This window comes from Thalia democratica, chromosome 3 (genome assembly GCF_965202585.1).
Source record: "Thalia democratica chromosome 3, ktThaDemo2.hap1.1, whole genome shotgun sequence".
Taxonomy (NCBI): Eukaryota; Metazoa; Chordata; class Thaliacea; order Salpida; family Salpidae; genus Thalia; species Thalia democratica.
Window position 1 is genome coordinate 75,264,687 of NC_139167.1, and position 22,725 is coordinate 75,287,411.

At 25.9% G+C, this 22,725-nt stretch overlaps 1 protein-coding gene across 1 annotated transcript; it reads left to right on the forward strand.

Annotated features, from left to right (window-relative positions):
• Nucleotides 1-18,104: 18,104 nt before the first annotated feature.
• On the forward strand, nucleotides 18,105-22,446 carry LOC145831529 (rRNA-processing protein FCF1 homolog). Its single transcript, XM_082938809.1, has 4 exons — nucleotides 18,105-18,255; nucleotides 20,532-20,727; nucleotides 21,628-21,766; nucleotides 22,125-22,446. The coding sequence occupies exons 1-4, from the start codon at nucleotides 18,115-18,117 to the stop codon at nucleotides 22,231-22,233; spliced, it is 585 nt and encodes a 194-aa protein (XP_082794935.1). The 5' UTR covers nucleotides 18,105-18,114; the 3' UTR covers nucleotides 22,234-22,446.
• The last annotated feature ends 279 nt before the right edge of the window (nucleotides 22,447-22,725 follow it).

Here is a 22,725-nt window from a genome sequence, read left to right on the forward strand (position 1 = left end):
AAGCAGCGCTTGATTAATTTTTTGAATTCACCTGTGTTTAGATCTTTTGACTTTAATGTAACAAAATAAATATAATGATAGTAACCTCTCGTAAATACTCCAGTTGAAGGACCAAACGAGGGAAAATGTAACAAAATCCGTTTTTTGTTATAAAATGTTATTTTAGTAGTCAGCTATTTTTGTGTGTTAGCGGTTAATATTTCATGGAGTTATTATTAATTTAAGCTGTATTTTACACTAGTTTTAATATTGCCAACCTGTATTTAGGATTTATTTATTGCTATAAATGCATTACAAGATTAAACTGTAATTGCAAATTTTAAACTATTTTTTTTATTTTTTAGGTTTTCAAATATAAATTGAAGTTATGAAATAAAGTTTTTAAAACGACTTAGCTATTCTATATTTCCTTGTGCTTAATATTTAATTTCTCTAACATGGAACATAAAATTGTAAGTCTTGTCCCTAGCAACAAACGCCCTAAGCGTTCTGCTGTTAAAAGAAATAACAAGACGAGCTAAAGTATATATCAAAGTAATCCATAACGCTTGTCTCAAGGGTTACAAGAGTGTTTAATTTACAAAAAATCTAAGTCAACGATAATAATATAAAACATTCAGTGTCGTTATCATCTGAAATTTTAAAATATAAAAATGTAAATAAACATTTTCTCTGACTATTTTATTATTTAAGTTAGCTTAAACTTCTTAAACTTATAGTTATTTAGGTCCCAAACTTAGTCTTCACTATTTAAAAGCCATATAAATTTATGACCAATTTAAATAAATTAGAATCAAAAATTCACAATTTGTAGAATCAAATTTGATTTTTAAACTTTAAAATATTTTATATTAGGTGTTTTGTGATGAAATTTGTTGACTAGATAAAAAAGGCACACTGATAATATTAGAAACCTCGAAAGAAATATAACAGCTAAAAGTATTGTCGTTGAGGGTTTTAACTAAAGAACATTCAGTATAATTATATTTGAACTTACTTAGCTTAAGTGAAGTTTCCTTGAGTTAAAGAAAGGTGTTACATCTTTTTAGATGTGAAATGGTATTATAAGACTTAAATATCTTTAAACTTAACGTTTAATTTTTTCCATATAAATTTATGCAAAAAAGTATGAGAACTATTTTGAAATTTGCATGGCGTGATACTTATGTTTGTTTCAACTTAATTTTAAGTAGGACCGTTATTTGATACAATTTTTAGTTATATAAACATTGTGATTGTATATATAAACACTTCATTCAGAATTTAGGTTCTAGTATGAACCTAAAACCTAGAATGTAGGTTTTTTTCTCAATATTTCAAAGTTTTCGTTATTTTGAAATTACAAGTTTCAAAGAGGTGTATGAAGTTTAATTATGCTTTTTTTACTGTATACACATTAATATATTTACAAATTGATAAGTAATAGAAAAATCATTTTAAAAATATTTTAGTCAATGTTAACTGTTTATGTAAAAATAATTCTTCATAAATGATTTTAGGTGTTAGTATTAAACCACTTGTTTGCAAGTTATGATGAAATTATAGCAGTACAAATTTTTATTAACCTTTTATCTCAGATTATGTTGAAAACTGTAAAGTTGCCTTTATTTTATAAACTTCATTTGATTAAATATTGTAATGAGATCACTGTTAGTTATAAAGAACATCTTTATTTTGTTTTTATATTTATAGTTTGTTTACAGAAAAGTTTATTATGTGATCTTTGGTTTAAAATAACCTTAGTTAATTTTTAGTTTTTATTAGTTCAGTAAAACGCTTTAAGATTTTTTGAGGTGTTAAAATATTTCTCTGTTAAATAACTTTCAGTGAACTAACTTCAAAAAGAAATATCGATTAGATTTGTAAAACAAAAGTTGTAGCCTTATAGTTTTTGATTTTTATGTAGTCAAAGTAGCTTAAAATGAAATGAAATAGATACCGTTACTGAATTCTGTTCGTTTAAACGCATCAATGTTTTGCTAAATCAGCAACTTGTTTAAAACTTTTTTAATTTTTTCTTTTTATAACATTATACCTCACTCACCTTACCAAAACATATCAAAAATTTATCGAAAAGTAAAGTTTTAATAATTTAAATTAAATTAACATGAAAAGAAACTTTTTTTACTGATTCAGCAAACTTTAGACATTAGAAAACACTGAATCGTTTCATTAAGATCTTTGCTGAATATCTCAGGATTTATAAAAAATGGGTAAACGTTAATTATTTAAAAACAGTATTAGTTATGATAAGTACATATTTTGAACATTTCTTAAGATCCTGAAATCAAATTTTTATTGGTTATGAATATTGTGTATATTGATATACAAAAAAGTCTAGAAAGGTTAAAAATATTAAAGAAAGTACTAAATTTAAATTTAAGTGAGATTTAGAATAAATTTATTAGTTTTTTTTTCCTTATTTTAAATTCAATTTAACATTTCTACTTTAGCTGGGACACATGAGAAGTCATAAGGGTTACAGAAAATAATAAACATCACGCGTTGTCCCTGATTTTTTATTTTTTTTGGATATGTTACGTCCCTAGTTACAATATTTGATTTTAATTTCTAAATAGCAAAGAAAATATTACTTTAACGTCAAGTAAACTTTTAAAAAAATTATAAATTCAAGGGTTGTCAAAAAGTAAAGTTTTTTGTGAGTATTATTGATAAAGTTTTGACACCAGTTCAAACTAACTTTACGTATTAAAACATTTCAACTTGTCTAAATTAATAAAGACAAATTTTTCTGACAACCCCGACCTTACTGTCTATCAAACAGGCTAAAAAAGACTGACAGTACTTACAACTCCATTCGGAAATTTAATTGTATATAAAAAAAATGAAATTATGTTATTGTGTAGAATATAGCTTTTTTCGTTGAAATCCAATAAATTCAAATGTTCTTTGTTAACCCTAGTGTTTTTTTTTTGTTAATTTATAACTAAAATAAAAATAACTACCATTACTCACTTTCAATGAGTTTATATTCATAAAGCAGAGTCCTTTTTAACTTTTAAAGCTTAAGTGTACATTATAAAAATTGCCATAGATATTTAAGTTTATAACTATTAACATACTTTATTTAAACGGATAAAAGTTAAATGTAAACAATTTTTGTTTTAGTATAACATTTTTATAAGTTATGTAACTTTTAGCCTAATGAGGCATTAAAAAAGTTTTGAATTTTGCTTCATTCTAAAACTGTATAAAGTAAGTTTGTCTCTTACATAGAAATAGAAAAAAGTTTGATCATACTACATTCGGTATACTGAGAACTGGGTTTCGTTCTCATTGAAACTCTTTAGTCAACCACAACCGAAAGTCTCGAAGTCGTCAATCTACAAACAGTTTATAATGTTTTACCATAAAACAACCTTTTGCTTGTTTTGCCCAGTGACGTCAGCATCGTCTTTTGCCGTGCAAGGTTTAATATATTGTCCACTATGCAAGGCAGCTGGTACGCTCGTATTGAATATGATCAATAAAAACATTAGATAATGTTTATAAACCCTAAGCCTGGACTCTTAAGCCTGGACTTTTGCATGCCGTGAGAAAACCTCAAATTTTTTAAAAGTTTTGATCAGATTCAGTCTCAGTATACCGAAGGCCTTTGGTCTGATTACAGAATCGGTATGATCTTTTTGATTTGTCTTAACTTAAGCTACCTTTTACTTAAACAACACTACGATAAATAGAAGTTAAACATATAAAAACAAAAAGTGTATTGAAACTAATTTAATTTTATGTTTTGTCTAAAATCAAAAATAAGTTATGAATTCAAATACATTTTCGCAAATATGAGTGCTGAAAACACGTCATATTATTATTGCAGGTGTCCGACGAAAACGAGATGTCAATGCTAAAAACAAATTACCTCTAGTAAATGGAGCTAAACCCGGTCTGGTAGAAAATATCTTTGTTAAGGGTTTCCATAAAGAATATAACAAAGGAGATAATTTTGTCATATGACCTGTGTCAACCGTTTAAATGAAGATAGTTGCGACGCTAACTGCTGTTAAGTTGACAATGCAGAACAAAAATTATCTTTAGTTTTTGTAAATGCAATCGGTAGGAACATTTTTGGATGGATAAAACTAAAACCAAAAAGAAGATAAGTGACAGTGGGAGTTTATAAAGTTATTTTGATGACGAATTCACTCCTAATAGATTTAAATTTTATCAGTAGAATATTTGGACATTTAGACTGTTTTATTTTTCAAGTAAAGGACTTTTTTGCATTTTAAGTTGTCTGCGTTAAAACTAAAATAAATTTAGTATGACTGAAGTAAGTTTCGTTAATTTTTTCAAGCACTGACAAATACTGTTTCAAAGTATTGGATGTATTTACGGGATGTAAACTCCGTGGCAAATTTAAAGTGACTAAATGTTTAAATATAAATTAAAGTATAGTTGTGATTTCTTTGTTTGGCATACTGACAATTCCCACCCGATCAGATCCCGACCGCAAACAATATCCACTAAAAACTTTTTTTTTTTTTTCTTTATCTATTCCTCTAATTTTCAATAGTTTTGTTTTGTTTATACTTATTATTTTTTTTATTATCACTAATACTCTTAACCATTTATCAGTAAGTGGTTTTCGTAGTTGACCGGGTGGGACTTGATCGCGGGTTGGAAATAAGCGGTTCCAACTTTGTTTATATGATGTACTAAAAGTGAAAATTAAAATAAATTTTATTAGTTTGTACATAATTAATGTATTATGATACAATACATCTAATAAGAGTTTAACTAAAAATTTAACAGTTTTTTTTTAGATATTGTTGATAATTACGACTGTTTAGCGGTCAGTAAATGTTTTCGTTTAGCTGAATAAAATAAATCACTTTAGTAAACATGATTTTTCCACGTTACAAGTATCGTTAATAAATATATCGGCATTAATTTACTACAAAGTGCGCTTTTATGCAAGTCATTTAACGTTTCATTTCCAGATAAAAGAATGCAACTCCTTATAATGAAAGTAGTATATTTATTTGTACAATATGTACTTGTTTATTATACTTCAAAAAAAAAATCAATATTTTTTATTTTGACAAAATAAGATTTTTTATTTATAACAAACAAAAACGATAGTCTACAAATCCCAAGCCTGGTCTTTCATGTTTCGTGAGACAAGCTCAAGTTAACACAAGGTTTGATCGTACCAATTCGATCATCAGACCAGATGCCTTCGGTAGACTAAGACATGGTTTTGTCCTCATTACGACTCATCACTTTTCTGTTGTGGCTGACTGATGAGACGTAATAAGGACGAAACTGGTCTCCATCTACGGAATGCTTGTGGTCTGATGATCAATTGATATGGTTAAACCTTATGTTAACTTGATCTTGATTTCATTACGGACTAGCTACTTTAATAAAATAACTTAAACTTTTAATAATCTAATAGCCATCTTGTGATATAAGTTAAAACACATTATTTTTTGGTTTTCGATTTTAGAACATGTATTCAAAAAAAAGTAGTCTTGTTTCAAATTTTATTTCTCTTTAATGTTGGATAAACTGTAGAGATAAATGTGTATATTTATTTTTAAACGATAAGATACAATGTTTATATATAAAGTACACTTTTGTAATAAATAAAACTATATTTCAAGTTATTAAAATTATTTATCTCGTTTTATTAATTTACATGTTTAGTTGTATAGGTACTAAAGAAATAATAAAAGTTTCTAAATTTGACTACTATAGTTTTAATTGCTGTATCGTTTAAATTTGAGCTAAAATTTTGTCTCGTTAGTTATGTATTGGAGAATTTAAGTGTAATTATTTACTTCGAACCAATAAAGTAAATTATATTAAGTAGTCTACAAATAAAAATTATCAATCTTTTTATAAATTCAAAACTAAAAGTTTATCCACAACTTTCAAGACGACGAAAGCAAACTGTGCTGATAACTTACTAACTTCTTTACATTTTCCATTACAATTTACAAAACACCAATTATAAAACTTTTATAAATATTCTACTTTTTATGTTGTTGTATATGTTTAAATGCCAATAAGCCAATAGCTTATGCAAAATTAAAAAAAAAAGTATACAGCTTTCAAATTTAAATCTAAGTGAAATAAGAAATCACTAGGTCCAAAAATTACACAATTATTTGTGTAGCATAGTTATACTTCAGCTCGAGTAACATATTAACTTTTTGAAATATATTTTTATAAATTATTGAAAAAGTTAGTTAATAGCAGAGATCATTTTTGCAAGTATACTGCATCAATTTAAACAAAATCTCAATAAATAAAAAATAAAATAAGTTTTGCCTTATAACAAGCAAACTCAAGTAGAACGTATTTAAATATGCAGAACTGTAAAAACGAACTGTTTGAAGTATAATTTTCCGGACACTAGTAAACAAACAGACTCGATGAGGTCATTCCCGTCACCAAGTCTAATTCTCTACTCCACTCTTCATTTTCAACGTCGAACACTGCCACGTCCAGTGATTTGCTGTTGTAAATCTTAACAACATTTCCCAGTACAACATACTGCGTTCTAAACTCTTTATACTTGTATATCGGCCACGCTGACTCAATGCAAGCAAACTTTTCACTGACGCTGTCAAACACTTCACAGTGTTTTGATGAGCCGCCTATCACGTACAACTTATTTTGAATGCTAATTGAGGCGTGGTCGTATCTTTTCTTGATCATGCCAGGAAAGTAGGACCATTCGTTCTTTTTGTGGTCGTAAACTTCTACTGTTTTTGACGCTTTACTAACGCCGTGTCCTCCTGAAACTACGATCCTGCCATCGAAAACTGCGCATGACGCAGACATTCTGTGTTCTAATAAATTTGATATTTGTTTGAACTTTAAAGTTTTAGGATTAAAAACTTTGCACTGCTTTTGATTGTAACAGGGAACCGTAGTAAATGAGTAAGTTCCGCCTATGATGTAAATCTTTCCGATAAAAGTACATGCACAGAACCTGTCAAAATTAACAAAACAACCATAAAACTTGCTTACCCATGTTTTTGTTAAACTTGAGTAACTTGTTATTGTGTTTCTATTCAAAAAGTAAAAAGTTTCATTCAGAAACAAGGTATAGCTAATCAAGTGGAAAGATGGCCTAACGAACTCAATTGTTTTGTTTGAGAGTTCTCCTTTGATTTGATATATTTTACACAAATGTTCTAATCTATTTGTAATTACTCATTTGTAAAAAGAAATTATCTTGGGTGAAGTAACGTTTTTCATAGAAGTTTTTAGATAATCTTTTGCTACGACTAAAAACGTCTTTTGTATACTTTTTACTTTTAGAGCACTTTAGAAAGGAGCTTTCAGTTTTACGAATTGAATCTATATCAGACTTTGAAAGTAGCGGGAAACGGACTAGTTTAATTAGTTCAAATGAAAACTTGATTCTATATTTTGGATTGTGATTTATCCAAGAATCCCCTGCATTGAAAATTTCCATTTCAGATGATAATTTCAATCCGGAATCTGCCAAGATTTTTCTAATTGAAGTAAAACTCAAGTTTAAGAGTTTTCCGTCTTCTACCAACAAGCTAAACCATTTTCTAATGTTTCTGATAAGAAACTCGTAAGTTTGTTTGTTGTTCCAATTCTTTAAAACATCGTAGTAGAAGCAAACGTTATCAAAATCTACTTTTATTGACAATGTAATCTTCAGTGAATCATTTATAGTGTTCAAGTTCATAAGTTTTTTAGTTTTGACAACGTCAAGCAAGTCTGCGTTGGTGATTGCTTCCATGTCTGCTGTAAGTTTATCAACGTTAAAACAAAATTCTGCTTTGAATTAAAACTTGAAAATAGTTGAATTTATAAAATTTATTCTAGGAAAGTGTGATGAGGATCGGTAGATTTACATTAAGGTTTCCTAAATTTTTTTCATGAGGCCTCCTTTGAAAAGTTAAAATAGCTATGACTCCTTCAAAAAAACTCTCAAAAAAACTCCTCTTCAATAGGCCTATGATTTTTTTTTTGCACTTCATTATCAACTACAAAAAATCTAGAGTAAGTTTAGAATTTCGTCCTCATGGCCCTTTTTAACCTACGGCCCCAACTTTGGCCCCTTTGCAGCTCATATACGGTTTGATTTCTCAAACTGCCCAAAATGCGGTCATATTACCCACTTTGGGAAACTGTGATCGATCTAAAATTAACCAGATATAAGTGTCATATATAGTTAAAATTAATGAAATAAATTTAGTCATTAAGTTAACTTTAAAAATTATTATAAAATCTTTATCTATACTAATACAATACTTTTACATAGTGGGCTTAAAACGAGGTTCAAGCGGTCGTTGATTATTTTTTATCTTTTTTCGCTGAAAAGGAAACTATACTAAGTTAGACAAAACTTAATCTGTGTACCAAAATTGGTTAGGTTATTTTTCTGCTTTAAGTATTTGAGAACTTAATTAAGTTTAAACCTAATTAATATTTTTCTTTTATAGTTTAGAAACTACTTAAAATTCTTCATAGTTTTTGTCAAAAACTGAATGCAAAAAGTTCAAAAAAATACTTGTAAGACTTATTAAGAAATCCTTTTGTACTATGTTACTTAATTTTGTTTTTTTTTGTATGTGAAAATACTATGAGTTACTTAAAAACTGAACATTTCAAAACTTCCTATCGTTATCAAACGTTTATATTTAACGGCATCAAAATATTAATGGTTTAAACCTAAAACAATTGTTATATGCCTAAACATAGATTGTTTTCCAAACTAGTTTATAGAATCCTTTTCATATTTGCTAAAACATGAAAAAAAAAATGGTTCAGCACTAGGCAATTAAGATATTCTCTCCTAAAAATACCCTACATTGCTTTAATTAAACCAATTAAATTCTAAAAAGAATAGCAGTATTTTTCTACAGTAGTAAAATACATTTTTCTTCTAAAACTTTGAAAAATTTTTAGCTCTTTTTAATAAACACTAAACTAAAGAAAATAATAAACCAAAATTAAAATATTTGTTTAAAACATTTTAAGGTATTTTTTAAAAGTTTCTTTAGAACTTAATTCCGATTTAAACTTGATTCTTTTTGTTTTATATTTATGTTTAAAACAGCAAATATCTGCTACATTTGGGATTACACAGTTTTGAGTATAATTAAAGAAAGCATAATCAAACCCAGAATTTAAAAAAAGAAGCCAAACTCGAAACAATTTAAAGAATCTTTTGATTTAATTTTTAATTTATATGAATGATCAATTGCCACTTACAAGCCCACAGTGTGTAAAACGTAAATTAAGGGCTAATAAAATTAAATCAGTCTGATTTGAATTTTTGCTTAGTCATCAAACAATTTTCGTTTTATGCTATTTTAAATACTTTAACTTTTATTTTTAAATAAAGTTTTAAATATGTTTCGGTAAAATTATTTAGGGATATAACAGTGGGTATTTAAGGTTTTAATAAAAAAAAAACTTTAAAAAATGATGACTCAGATAACTCGCGAATCAAACTTACATTTAAGTTCACTTTCTTTAAAAATAAGTTGTACTACTCACCTGGATTTGCAAGTTTAGAAAAACACTGCAGAGTTTTGCTGCTTGTTTTACCAACAGCGTGAAGTTGAAACGCTTTCAAAACTTTCTTATCTTCCTCAAATGTGCAGTTATTGTATTTGTCTACAAACTCTTCAGCAACTGTCCTCTCTTTACAGGACTTTTTAGTTATCGGTTCCACAGGTTTTGTTTCACAAAAAGAAGTTTCAGTTTTTGATTTTTCTGAGCCTTCTTTTTGTTTTCTTTTGCGTTTTGAAAGTGACATTATTGTTTTATACAAACTGTAAGTTATTTTCTGAAAATTTAAAAACAATATCAAATGAAATAAAAGTTTAATTTTTTCCTTAAAAAGTAAATAAAAAGTTGAAACCGTTTGTTTTCATAAGGGTATAAAAGTTAATGTTTCTGCTAGAGCTTATAAACATTTTAAAAGAAGTTATTGTATAAATATAATTTTTTTTAAACTGTTATTTTATATGTTTAATTTTAATCACTTTAAAAAAGTAAAAAGAGTGCTGTATATCAACTAAATTTATTGTTTTTTTAATTATAAAAGTTTATGGGACATTAGTCTAATTTATAGTATAAACTGAGAAGTACACTATTGAAAGAAAGTCTAAATGTAACCTTTCAAAATTTAATTAGTTTTATATAACAATACAGGTCAAGCTGTAACTTTCTTTTAATAAGTTTAATGTAAATAATGTGGCGATACCAACAAAATGTTAAAAAAATTCAATAAATTTTTATAAATTGAAATTTTTTTAAAAAATTTCTTTCATTAATAAAACAAAAAGTTTACTGTCAAATTTTATCAACAAAAAGCGTTTAAAACAGTCTTGTTTAACTAACAAAAATTTTCAAAATTTATTGCTTAAAATTGTAAAAAGAAAAAAACTTTTAAAAAATACCAACTTTAGAAAGAAAATAAAAAGCTCTATAAAGGTTTTTAAAATTTTTTATAAACCTTATTTTTTTAAAGATTGTAAGTAAAGCAGATTAAATAAGGCTCGTAAATTTCAAATAGATTCAAATTTTAAATAGTTGATAAACTTTTTTAATTCAAAGAACGAATTTATAGTAGATTTTCTACGGATGCTTTTCTAGTTTTACTACTTAGGATGTTGAACTTTTTAGAAATTCTTGATTTTTCCAGATTTATTTTTAATTTCTCAAATTTAGCTTTTCCATAATTTTTAGCTTAAATTGTCAGATACCAGCTTTTCCAAGGTTTTAATATTTTTTGGCAACCCTGTACTTTAAAGGAGTTTTATGATTTCAAAAAACTCATTAATTTTTTTTTTATGTTTAACAGTTTCTTTTTATCATATCTAGGTTTTATAAATTTTCATGCCAAAACTTTAAAAATTACAGGTTTTTTCCAAAAATAACAAATTTAAAGTTAATCCGGATTAGATGGCCATCCTCATGAAATAAAAAAAACAAATAAATTAATTATCTACATAAAAATTTAAGTGCATAAAAAGCATGTACAGGGTTGCTAAAAGTTTTTGGCAAATTTTCTTTATATTTATAAATTTCCTCAAGGTTTTTAAAAGTACACATTTTTTAATCTATATTTATTTAAAGTAAGTTTAAGTTTAAAAACTGTGGTAAGTAGTTCAAAAACATTCAAAAGGTACTGTATTGCTGCAGAAAATGTATTAAAAATAAAATTATGATTATGATTACAAAATTTTTTTATTTAAATGGTAGCTCTTTTTGTGTTAAATTAAATCTTTTCTACTTAACTTGATTTTTTAAGTTCTAGGTTTTTAAGCATTTTTGTTTAATATTCCAGTTTTTTTTCAAAATTTATCAAATTCAAAATATTTTCAGGTTTTTAACCTAAATTTTCAAATTCCATGTTACTAAGTTTTTTTACTTGTATATCTAATATAAAATCTGCAATAGTTTAGAAAAGGGAGTGTTATAATACTGAACCTACTAAATAGTTTTTAGACATTTAAAAATTTAGAACTCTTAACACTATGTTTGATGAATAAAAACTGAGCTAACACTAAAGATTTATTTAGTATTGCTATAAGCTGTCTTGAGTATAGAGTAAAAAACAAAAAATATAAAAATACCATATATTTTCATAGAATATAATTTTTTTTCCAATTAAAGTTTCGTTTTATAATTTATCCGTACAGTTCTTCTCTATAGCAGTGGCGGGTAGACTGGAGTTTTGCCAAGAAATCTTTCGCTCTACTGAGCACGAAAGATAGTTTTTTTTAAGTAAGTGTTCAACATTTAAATTAAGCTAAGTCTAATCTAATAGGAAAGTTCTTTTCATAAAAAGGTTTAAGATCGATGATAACTAATGCGAGTTGAATAAATTAATTTAAGTTTTTTATCAGTTTTGAAGGGGTATACTTGTTTTCAATGTCTTGTCACAGCATGCTTTGTCAAATATTTTTATTCACACAAAAGTGTTATATTACTTTATATGTTCAATAATCTAAACAAATACTATTTGCTTGAAAATTAAACGAAGTCTATTATAATAGTGCTAAATAAATCTTTAGTGTTAGCTCAGTTTTCATTTATCAAACATATTAATGACAATACTGAGCTTTGAAATGTGTGAACTCTAAAAAGCAGGTTGAGTATCATAACATTTCCTTTATCAAACTATAACAATTCAATTATTAGATATAATAAAAATAATAACTATTTAAGGACAATCACATTTTTACGGCCACAGGTGTCCTATAGAATTAGAAACAAGTATTAAGAGTGGTTGTTTATATACAAGTAAAAATTTAAAGTCACTTTTATTAGAATCAAAAGTTAATTATTAACTTATAGATGATTCAATTTCTGAAAAGTTTCTTAAAAAGACTTATAGACCATTATTTTTCTGTTGTTATTAAAATCGACACCAAAATATCTATTTACTATTTTGTTCAATTTAAGACTTTAAGTTATCAGTTGTGGCAGGATTGTCATAAAAAAGCTAGACAATTTAGGCAAAAAAAAAACTGAAAAACTTAAAAAAAAAAGAAAAAAAATAGTAATATAAGATAAAGAAAAAAAATCATTAAAACACCTGGAATAACTATTTAAGTTTAAACTGTTTTTACATGTTTAGTATTAAAGTTTTTATTTGATATATATGATTATGATTAAAAACTTTTGTGTTATGAATTTTTGTATTATTTAAAAACCACCTTTAAAATAGCTTAACACTGTCTTTTTGATGTTGTTATACTACTAAAGACAGTTTTTTCAATTAAGTTGAATGATAATGTAAACTAAAAATGAACCAAATAACTTGTTTATTAAAAACCAGGAAGACCCCTGGCAAATTTGAAATTTAGAAAAAAACCTAGTCTACCTGATTCAAATGATAGATTTGGCTATTTCTTTGTAAGAATAGGACCAAACCAGATCTGATTAAACATGTCCTGTTTAAAGTAATGACACAAGTAAAAATATTTTTCACAATGAATTTAGCCAAATCTGGATCTTATTTAGAAATAAAGACTCATTCAAAATCACAATCAACTATTTTTTTGAAATCAGAATTTATTAAGAATTTTTCATGTGGACCTAATAGACCACTACAGAGTTGCCATAAAACCTTGAATCCTTGTAAAACTTGAAGTTTGAAAATTTTGGCAAAAATATTAAAAATATTGGATTTTGATAAATTTGAAAAAAAGGAATTAAAATAAAATTCACTAAAGACCTAGAATTTTAAACGATTGTTACGTGAAATGTTTACAAACGAGTTTAACGAGTTAAATGAAAAAAAATATTACATATAATTTTTTTTTAATTATGATTATAAGTTTTTTTATTAATTTCTCATTTTAATTAACTTTACATTATCCTTTCAACTTTTTTTACCCTAAATTTAATTTAGAGTAAAAAGGGACATAAAAACTTGAACTTTAAAAATATTTGAAGAAGTTTAAAAAGCAAGATAAATTAAAAATAAAACCTATGGCAACCCTTCCATTAGCTTTTGAAAACACTATTTAAATATGTTAAAATTTATTATAGTTTTTAGTTCAGAAGAATGTAGTAAATTGAAAAAGAAGAAACTTTTTTGATTTAAGAAACAATTTTTTAAATCCAAAAATAAATCTGCAAATGGTTATAAGTTTAATTTTTAAATTTATTAGATCAAAGCAGAAATGACAGAAATAGAAAACTTTCAGTAAAACTAGTATTATAATTATCAAAATTTGAAAAGAAAGTTTTTAAACACACTAATTGAAATCCTTTCTGTAATAAAACCTGTTTCAAATTTTGTTAAGCCACAAAAAGTGTCTTGTAAAAAATTCAACTTGTAAAAAACAATATGTAATACTCAATGGGAAGTATTTATGTAGCTAGTAACTTTACACATAATTATATGTTAAGAACGCTAATATGTTCAGTCATAAATGTTGCAAAAGGAAGAAAGAAGAGATTCAAATTGAAGCAAACGATGCATGCAACTAATAATGGTTCATAACTATGGTCATTGTATTAGTGTGGAAAAGAACCTTTTGGGCATCTTTAAACTACCTCAAACATTATTTATTTATTAGTAGGGGTTTGTTTTGAAATCTCAAATACACCAACAATAGAATGTTTAAGTTTAATAAATTTATATTTAACTAGTTCAAGCTGCCTACACCCCTATAATGCTTATGCATAAGTTTTAGTATTGCTGGTTAGTTACCATTTTTGTTTTACTTTCACATGGACTGTATATATATCCAATCACACTCCACTTGGTTACCTTTTAAAGTCTTGGACAGTATGTTTTATAAGGTTTAAAATTTATTAACTGAAATTTTAAAGTTCATTTACTATAATTTATTCAGATATTATTTATTTTTACTACAAATTTTGAATGATGTGGTGTAGAAATATAAATATAGAGATGAAGTCAGATAGTTAAATGGAGGGGTGGTAAACTGTTGCGTTATGGAGGTTTATTAAGCAAAAATTTCTAGCTTAATGTTATTTTTAGATAATAACTAACTAATGCAGTAAAAGCAACTTTAATTTTTTGTAAAAAAAAAATTCAAATATGCTTTATTTTTGTTGACTTCTGCTAGTTTATTATCTGAACTTTTTTTTTTTACAAATTTTCTAAATTTTAGGTTCTTGGTTTTTAAGAAGTTCAATAAATATAGCCTGTTCATAATAAAATTCTGTTTTAGAGGTAAGGATAAATAATATACAAAAGTAAAATTTTTTTATAAGTCATTTTTTTTGTTACAATAAGCAATTAAAATTTCATTTTGAAAATTCCTTTTAAGTATCTGTGAAAATGTTAAAATTATACAATTGAGTATAATAAATGAATGTTTTAATTGTTTTTAATAATGACAACCTGGGTAAAAGCCTCAATAAAAAAAAAAAAAAAACTTACATATTGTTTTAAGGCCATTAAATGTCATTTTGGCTTACTTTATGTTTGATTTATGTTTTTGCCAACAGTATCAAGAAAGTAACACAAAGTTTATATATTTACTAAAACTCTAAAGTGTAGAAAATTTATTACTTCATTACTAAATTTTTATAAAAGTGTATATGTTATAATGTAAGTTTATAAAAAAAAACTCATGTTTTACATAAAATATAGTATCAAGTATATTAAAAATAGTGTTTAGATATAAGTGAGTTTTTTATATAATGCATTTTTGTTTTACCTAGTTTTCATTAACAATTAAAAAAACAGATCTAATTTAAGTTGCTATATCAAAGAATATTTTATTGTGTACAAGTGAGAAAAAAATGCTATATAACTTTTTGAAAAAAAAAGATTTTACTGTTTTGGTCTTTAGTATTTTAATTTTTGTTCTATCTTGATTTACATTAAGTTCCTTTAAAGCATTATTAAAAAGAGTAGAAAATTTTAAATAAAATTATTTTTATAAGGTTTTAATTAACGGTTTCAGAATAGTTTACAAACTATGACTCAAATTTAATTAAGAAAAACAGTTTTCTCTCAACTTTTATTATTGTTTCACTGTCATTTTAAGCTAACTTAATCATGTGAAAATAATAAAAGTTTTCATAATTTTATGTTGAGTAGTTTTAAGGTTATTTGATAATGAAAACTATTGGTGGAGCTTATAACTTTTAACAACTGTTCATATTTGATATTAAAGCTTTGCCTTCAAGATTTTATTTCTATGTGTATAAAATTCTATAGGTGTGATAGTATTTTTTGCAGAGGTATACAAAGATAAAAATACAAATTTTGAAAAAAAAAGATTAAAAAGTTGTATATCATGGTTTGCATAAAGTACTTACTTATAAGAAGACTACTTCTTAAACGTTAACAATATTTTTCTTAGTTTTAATGAGAATTACAGAAATCAATAATTTTATTTTCAATCACTGAATTATTATTTGTTTCAACTTAAATGTCATGCTCAGGTACTTTAGAAAATTTACTCACAGTCAATATTCCAACTCTGCTTTGTAGTATGTGTTTAATATGAAAACCTTTGAAATTTTTAAAGATGAGAAAAATTTGAATCATTAATGTGTTAATCTTGAATGTCAGTTTTTACAAGTATAGACAAAATGAATAAAAAAAATAACTTGAAAATTTTCTATTTTATTTTAATTATTACTTTTTAAGTCATAGTTTTACTAATATGTATTGTTATAAAACAAACATTAATTTAAATTTTGCTAATAATACACCAAAAAACCTTTAAGTTTTAGCTCAAAATAATGAGTCAAAATAATTTAATATAAAGTACATAAAAGCAAACATTAACAATAATTTAAAAATTATTGTCTTACTCTTGTAACATTTGAAGTAAGCATAGTTGCCACACACACTATACACCACTGTATTTCAATGATAATTCTAGCTAACTCTAACTAAAATTAGAATTTGTTTAGTTTGTTTATTAGTCTCAGGTTTATTTTAGATTTTCACAAGGCTTAGGCTAGTTTTTATGATTTAATATTTTTTATATTAGAAGATGGTAAACTTCTTTCCTTTTCATTATAATGTTTTTTTTTAGCATTCAAGATTGATTAATTGTAAAGTTATTCATTTAATTGGTTTTTCAGGGTTTTCAAAAAATCTGAAACTTGAAAGAACCTGGTATTTAATAGTTTAGCCAAAAAAAAAAACCTGAAATTTTGAAAAAAACTTCAAAAACCTGAAAATTTGAACTAAGTTCACTTTTAAACAATTTTTACATGTTAAGTAGTAAAATTTAATTTTACACAAAACATTTGCCTTGAAGTTAAATTTTTCTGTGATCATCAAAAATCACATTTAGAGTAGCTTTACAGTATCTTTAAATGTTATACTATTACAATTATACTATTACAGATTTTACTTTAAACTAATTTTTAGACTAGAAATAGTCCCAAAAATGTGTACTTTCAAAAACCTAGAAGAAATTCAGAAAACCTTTAGAAAATTTGCAAAAAAATGTGGCAACTAAAAAATTATATTTTTATTATTCAAGCTTGATTAATAGTGAACTTAGTCACTTTATGGTTTTTTCCATAAAAACTAGCTAGTCTTTAGTTACTCATGCTTGATTTCTGCTTTAATGTGTTATAAGTCTAGTAGTATAAAAATCTTAGAATTGTAAAGCCATTGTGCAACAAAATATGTTCATTTTTGAATAAAAAAAATCCACTGATTTCAGGGATTAATATTTATACTTATTTTATTCAAAAAGTTTACAATCAGTATTTGTGCAAAAAAGAAACTTTGTTATAATAAACTCAAAAGCTAAAGCTTAAGTTTTATTGAAATGATTATACAATAGTTGTATAACAATATCATTAAATAATTGGATGATGGGCAAGCAAACATGATTTGACCAACACTATATTTTCTGTTGCTGCAATTCTATCTTGTGTAATTTATGCAATAAATTTTTAACTTTTATCACTTATAATTTGTAGTTTTTTATTTTAATATTTTTGTTTAGTTGTGCAAAGTGACTTATTTTGGAATGTTATTTTGTAAATGAAAAGAGACATAAATCTATAAATTCTTAAATTTGTTTAAAAACTTGTGCATATAAAGTTATATTTTAAAATAAATTGCCTATAAAATTGATTATATTTATTTTGCATAGTTTTTTTATACACTTTAAGGGTTGCCACACACTCTGGATAACTCAGATTAGTTTAAGATTTTAAAAAAACTGAGGCCAACTAAGTCTAGTTTGGATATTTATAATTATTCTGGCTAGTTTTTTCACTTTTTTCTAAAAACTTATGTTTCATCAAGTCAAAATCATTAATGTTTTAAGGTATTTAAACTTAATAAACACAGTTTATTTTCTGTTTTATGATAAACTCAGGCTAGATTGATGTGACTTAAATCTTTTTTTCTAAAGGTTATAAATCCTTCAACTACACTAAATCTAATTGATATATTTAGTGAATACTTGTCACAATAACAAAAGTTTGTAAGTTCAAATGAGTTAATACTGTTACGTCAGAATGATAATTTTACAAAGTATTCAACACTTCAGCTTATATAAACTAATAAGGGCAACATACAGCTGATTTAGCCAACAAAAGCTTACAGTGTTTGTACAGTGAAATCATAAGACTTTGATAAGTACTAATTATTAATTTCAGCTTTTATAAACTAACATGGGCAAAGTACGGAAAACAAGGAAGTTCGCGCAGAAGCGGATGATCAGCTTGAAGGACACCCGGCTGCACAAGGGCAAGAAGCAGAAGCCCAAGCAGGTGGTGAAGAAGGACGATGGCAGGATGAAGATCAACACCAATGTGAGTATTTATATCTTGAATTCAACTTATGCAGTGTAAATAAATAATTTAAGCATATGAGCATATGTTTGTTTTGGGCATAGGAGAAGGGGTAAACTTTTTTTTTTGGAACTTCATCTTATTTTGTAGAGTTTTAATTAAGCCAAAAGTTTGTATATAAATATTTTTAATAACCAAAATAATTTTTTGAGATATAGCTGGATAAAGTCAGAGAATAAAAAAGATTACAGGGCTGTAAAAACCTGAAGTTTGACAACTTAAGCTTAAAAACAATTTGAAAAAACTTGATTTTAAACAACTTTTACATGTTAAGTAGTAAAAAATTTTTTTGCCATCATCAAAAATTTTTTATAAAAAACTTTTAAAGAAGCTTATAGATATATTTTTAATGTTGTTATTGTATTAAACATAGTTTTTTACCTTGAAGTTAAATTTAACCAAAAATAGACCCTAAGATGCGTGATTTTTAAAACCTGGAGAAAGTATGCCAAAACCATTTGGTAGATTAGGGTTTCCCAAAGTGGGCCAAGTGACCTCATTGGCAGCCATGACAGAAATTTTGAGGGTCATGAGGAGCAAAAGCAAAGGGACCAAAGGGGGTCTATGAGGTCATAATTTGAAAATTACACTAGATATTCTGGAGTCGATTGCGAAGAGCAAAAGAAAAAGGTCTTAGGTGTTTTTAATGGTAGATTTTTGAGTTTTGTTGGTGGAGGGGGCCATAGCTTTTTTATTTCTGTTTAGGAGGCCTTTTGAAAAAAAATTGGGAAACCCTGCTGTAGATAGTATAAAACTAAAAAAAGTAATAATTAGAACTTACTAAAAATCTATTTCCGTTTAATTTTCTACATAAATACCTCAAAATTTCAGGAAATGATCTATGCAACATTAAAAAAACACCTGTCTTAACAAATTTTAAAAAAGTTTAGAATAAAAGGTTTGTAACAACAGTAAGCTAAAAAAATAATAAATCAATATAATAAAAGTAAGTTTAAAAAGATTGTATTTAAAAAAGGGTTGAAAAAAACTCGGGAAAATCAGCAATTTGATAACTTTAACAAAAAAAGCCTGTAAAATCCTGGAATTTAAACTAATTTTATTTGTGATAAAGTAATGAATTTTCAATTAAATATGTTATTTCTAACATATATATATATATATTTTTGTATCATTAATGTTTTTGTTAAAAAAAAAATAAAAATACTTTAATATATCTTTTCGATGTTGTTATACTATTTAAGTAACTTTTTACCTTAATTGTATTCTAACACTGGTCAAAGAAACTTGTTCTTTAAAAACCTGGAAAAGTTTTTCATAGAACCTTTGGCAACTCTGCGAACAGTAGTATGTAGTTGTTCTGAAAGACCATCTAGCTGACACAAAATTGTTTTGATAACTTTACCTATATTTTTGCAGTTTTTTCATGGACTTCCTTAAAATTTTATTGTTAAACTTTAGTTTGAACCCTGTTCATAACTGAAAATTTAATTAAGTTTTTTTTTTTATTTTACAATTGTAATTTATGGTACTTATAACTAAGTATAACTGTAAGGAAGTTCTTTTTCAATTTTGAAAGTTTGCGTTTTGCTAAAGACGTTATTTTAGCTAGTACTAAGTTTTTTATATCTTAATAAAGTTTAAACTGTTTTCTAGCTATAAAAATTTAAAGTTTTTTATTTATTTTTTGAATGCAAAGTAGAAGTTAAAGTCAAGTAAATTATTTATGTAGAAAATTTTTATATCATTGTTTATTATTTCTCTTAAATTTTTACAGTTTAGTATAAGTTACTATTATTTTATTTAGAAACTTCGAGAATACAACTGTGATTACACCTTTTTTTTTAAAAATTTAAAAATGGTAATTATAAAAACAAAACAAAGATAGCGTTTAAGTGTAATTTTAAATGTTCAATAAAACTAGGAATGAAAAAATGAATAATCTATGCATTTTGAATTTGAAACTACTCACTGGGAAATACATCTAAACTTAAACCTGCTTTAGAAAACCTGATTCCAATTTCAAAAACAATCTTGACTACTTTAATTAAATAGGATTTTAATAACACTATATTTTAAACATCAGTCAATTTGCTTGTTTGGTACATAATTTACAATAATTTAAATCTAAGCTTTTTAATAATAATTATTTAGAAAATATGATTTCCAGATCACTTTCAACAGCAAACAATACAGTTTGTTGTGTGTTTGTTCAACACAAGTTCAAGTTTAGCTGCAACTGTTAATTATTTGTAACTAACAATACCATCAATGTTCAGATCAAATCGTCATCGGCCATGTTCCACAAGTTCAACACGCAGTTGGGACCGCCGTACAACATCTTGCTGGACACCAACTTCATCAACCACTCCATACAGAACAAGCTGGACCTCATCAGGAGCAGCATGGACCTGCTGATGGCCAAGTGCAACGTCTACGTCACCGACTGCGTCATGTCCGAGCTGGAGAAAGCAGGTTGGGTTGTGTTTTGAACCTTTTATGCGAAAGCATTAATGTGTAAAAATAATTATAGAAGGTCAGAGTTGTAACTTTTGTATGTTAGTATAAATTATAAGAATAGTTTATTTGTTCAAGTTTTAGTTGCTTCTTTAAAATTTATAAGTTTGAACAAGTAAAAGTGGTTTAATTGAATAAATTAAAAATTTGTATTGCTAAATGTCTTAAATAAAAACGCAAAATCTATTGCTTTGTCTTGTATGTTTGTAAAGTTTCATGAAGTGTTAAATATGTTAAATTTTTATTGCTTCTGTTGTTACATGTTTTGAATTGATCTTTTTTACAAAAAAAATTTATTGCAGATTGTTTAAATAGAGGCAACTAGTTATTATTTTATAATATATTAAAAAGAGTTTTTTTGTAATGGAACGTACAAACAAAAATATTTCATGACTAAACTATACAACAGCTTAGATTAAAAAAAAATAATTTTCTGTCAACATTACGGTATCCTGTTTAAGAGAAAATAGGTTTTGAAAACTAATGATTGTTATGTTTAGCTGCACTTAAGCAACAAATTCAACCTTAAATAATTGTAGTGTTAATTGTTAAATCATTAAAAGTTAGTTTATTTTTCTCTTCATAATACATATAAGGCAAAATGTTTTCACTGAAGATAGATAGCTTTATATACAAACCCAACATTATAAGAAGGTAACAACAATTAAAAAATTAAGTGTATAATAGTAACTAAAAATAACGTTAATACTTAATAACAGGAAAGATGCTAGCACTGAAAATAGTGAAAGATCTGCTACACATAACTTAGATTAAGAGTATAAAAGTATTTAAAATTAATTTCATCATACAAGTAATTGTTAATAATAAACATCAATAAAATTATATTTAACATTTCAGGCAAAATGCTGGCACTGAAAATAGTGAAGGATCCGCTGATAACCAGACTGCATTGCGACCAGGGATGCAGCTACGCCGACGACTGTTTGGTTAAGAGAGTGCAGAAACACAAGTGTTACATGGTGGCTACTCATGACAGGTGAATTAATATTATTTTTGTGATAATTGTTTCTGTATGTCCGATTTAAAACGTTTAGAAACATAAATATTATACTGTTGCTAATATAGATTAGTATAAGATAAAGAATTACTTTTTATTAGAAATGTTAAATTTAAAAAGTTCAGAACCATAAATGTTAAGTTTTAGCTAATAAAGAATAGTAGAAAATAAAAAATTGCTTTTTTGTAATAATAATATAGTAGCACTTTATTAACAATGTTGTTTTCTGCTCATGACTTAATCAAATGGTGCTAGTCTGAAATACTAATAACAAATTTTCTCTGCCATGATAGATTATCACTATTTTGAAATACTAATAACGACTGAATCTCAACAGAGATCTGAAGAGGAGGATAAGGAAGGTTGACGGGGTTCCCATCATCTACATCAGCAACAGGCAGTACCAGGTTGAGAGGATGCCTGATGCGCTCGGAGGCAGTTTCTAAACGGGGGATTTTCTTTTAGCGGGAAATTTTTATAGTGAATTATTTTGAATAGTTGAATTTCGTTTAGCTGAATTTGTTATTACAAATAATACTTTACACTTGATCGTTATTTCTGGTAAAGTTTTAAGATTTTTAGTTGACAACTAAGTCTGCATTGATGTTATTACATAAATAAACTGATTAGTTATCTAGTTTTTTTATAACTAAAACTTAAAAATACGTTTTTAAAGCACATTATGGTAGTATTTTTAGTATATTATTAAATCTTTCTATTAATAAAATTGTACCCGAAGACATTTGACATTGTTATTAGAAAGTTATATTTAGTTTAACTATTTGTGGCTACTCTATCGTGTTGAGTAATTAAAACATTCCAGTTTAGAAAAATGCTTTCGCTTTAATTTGTTGGAATAAACAATTTACTTCTAAAATATTTCTCATTAAAACAGTTTAGACTTTAGAGTGTCAGTTTATAATCTAATTTTATTTTTG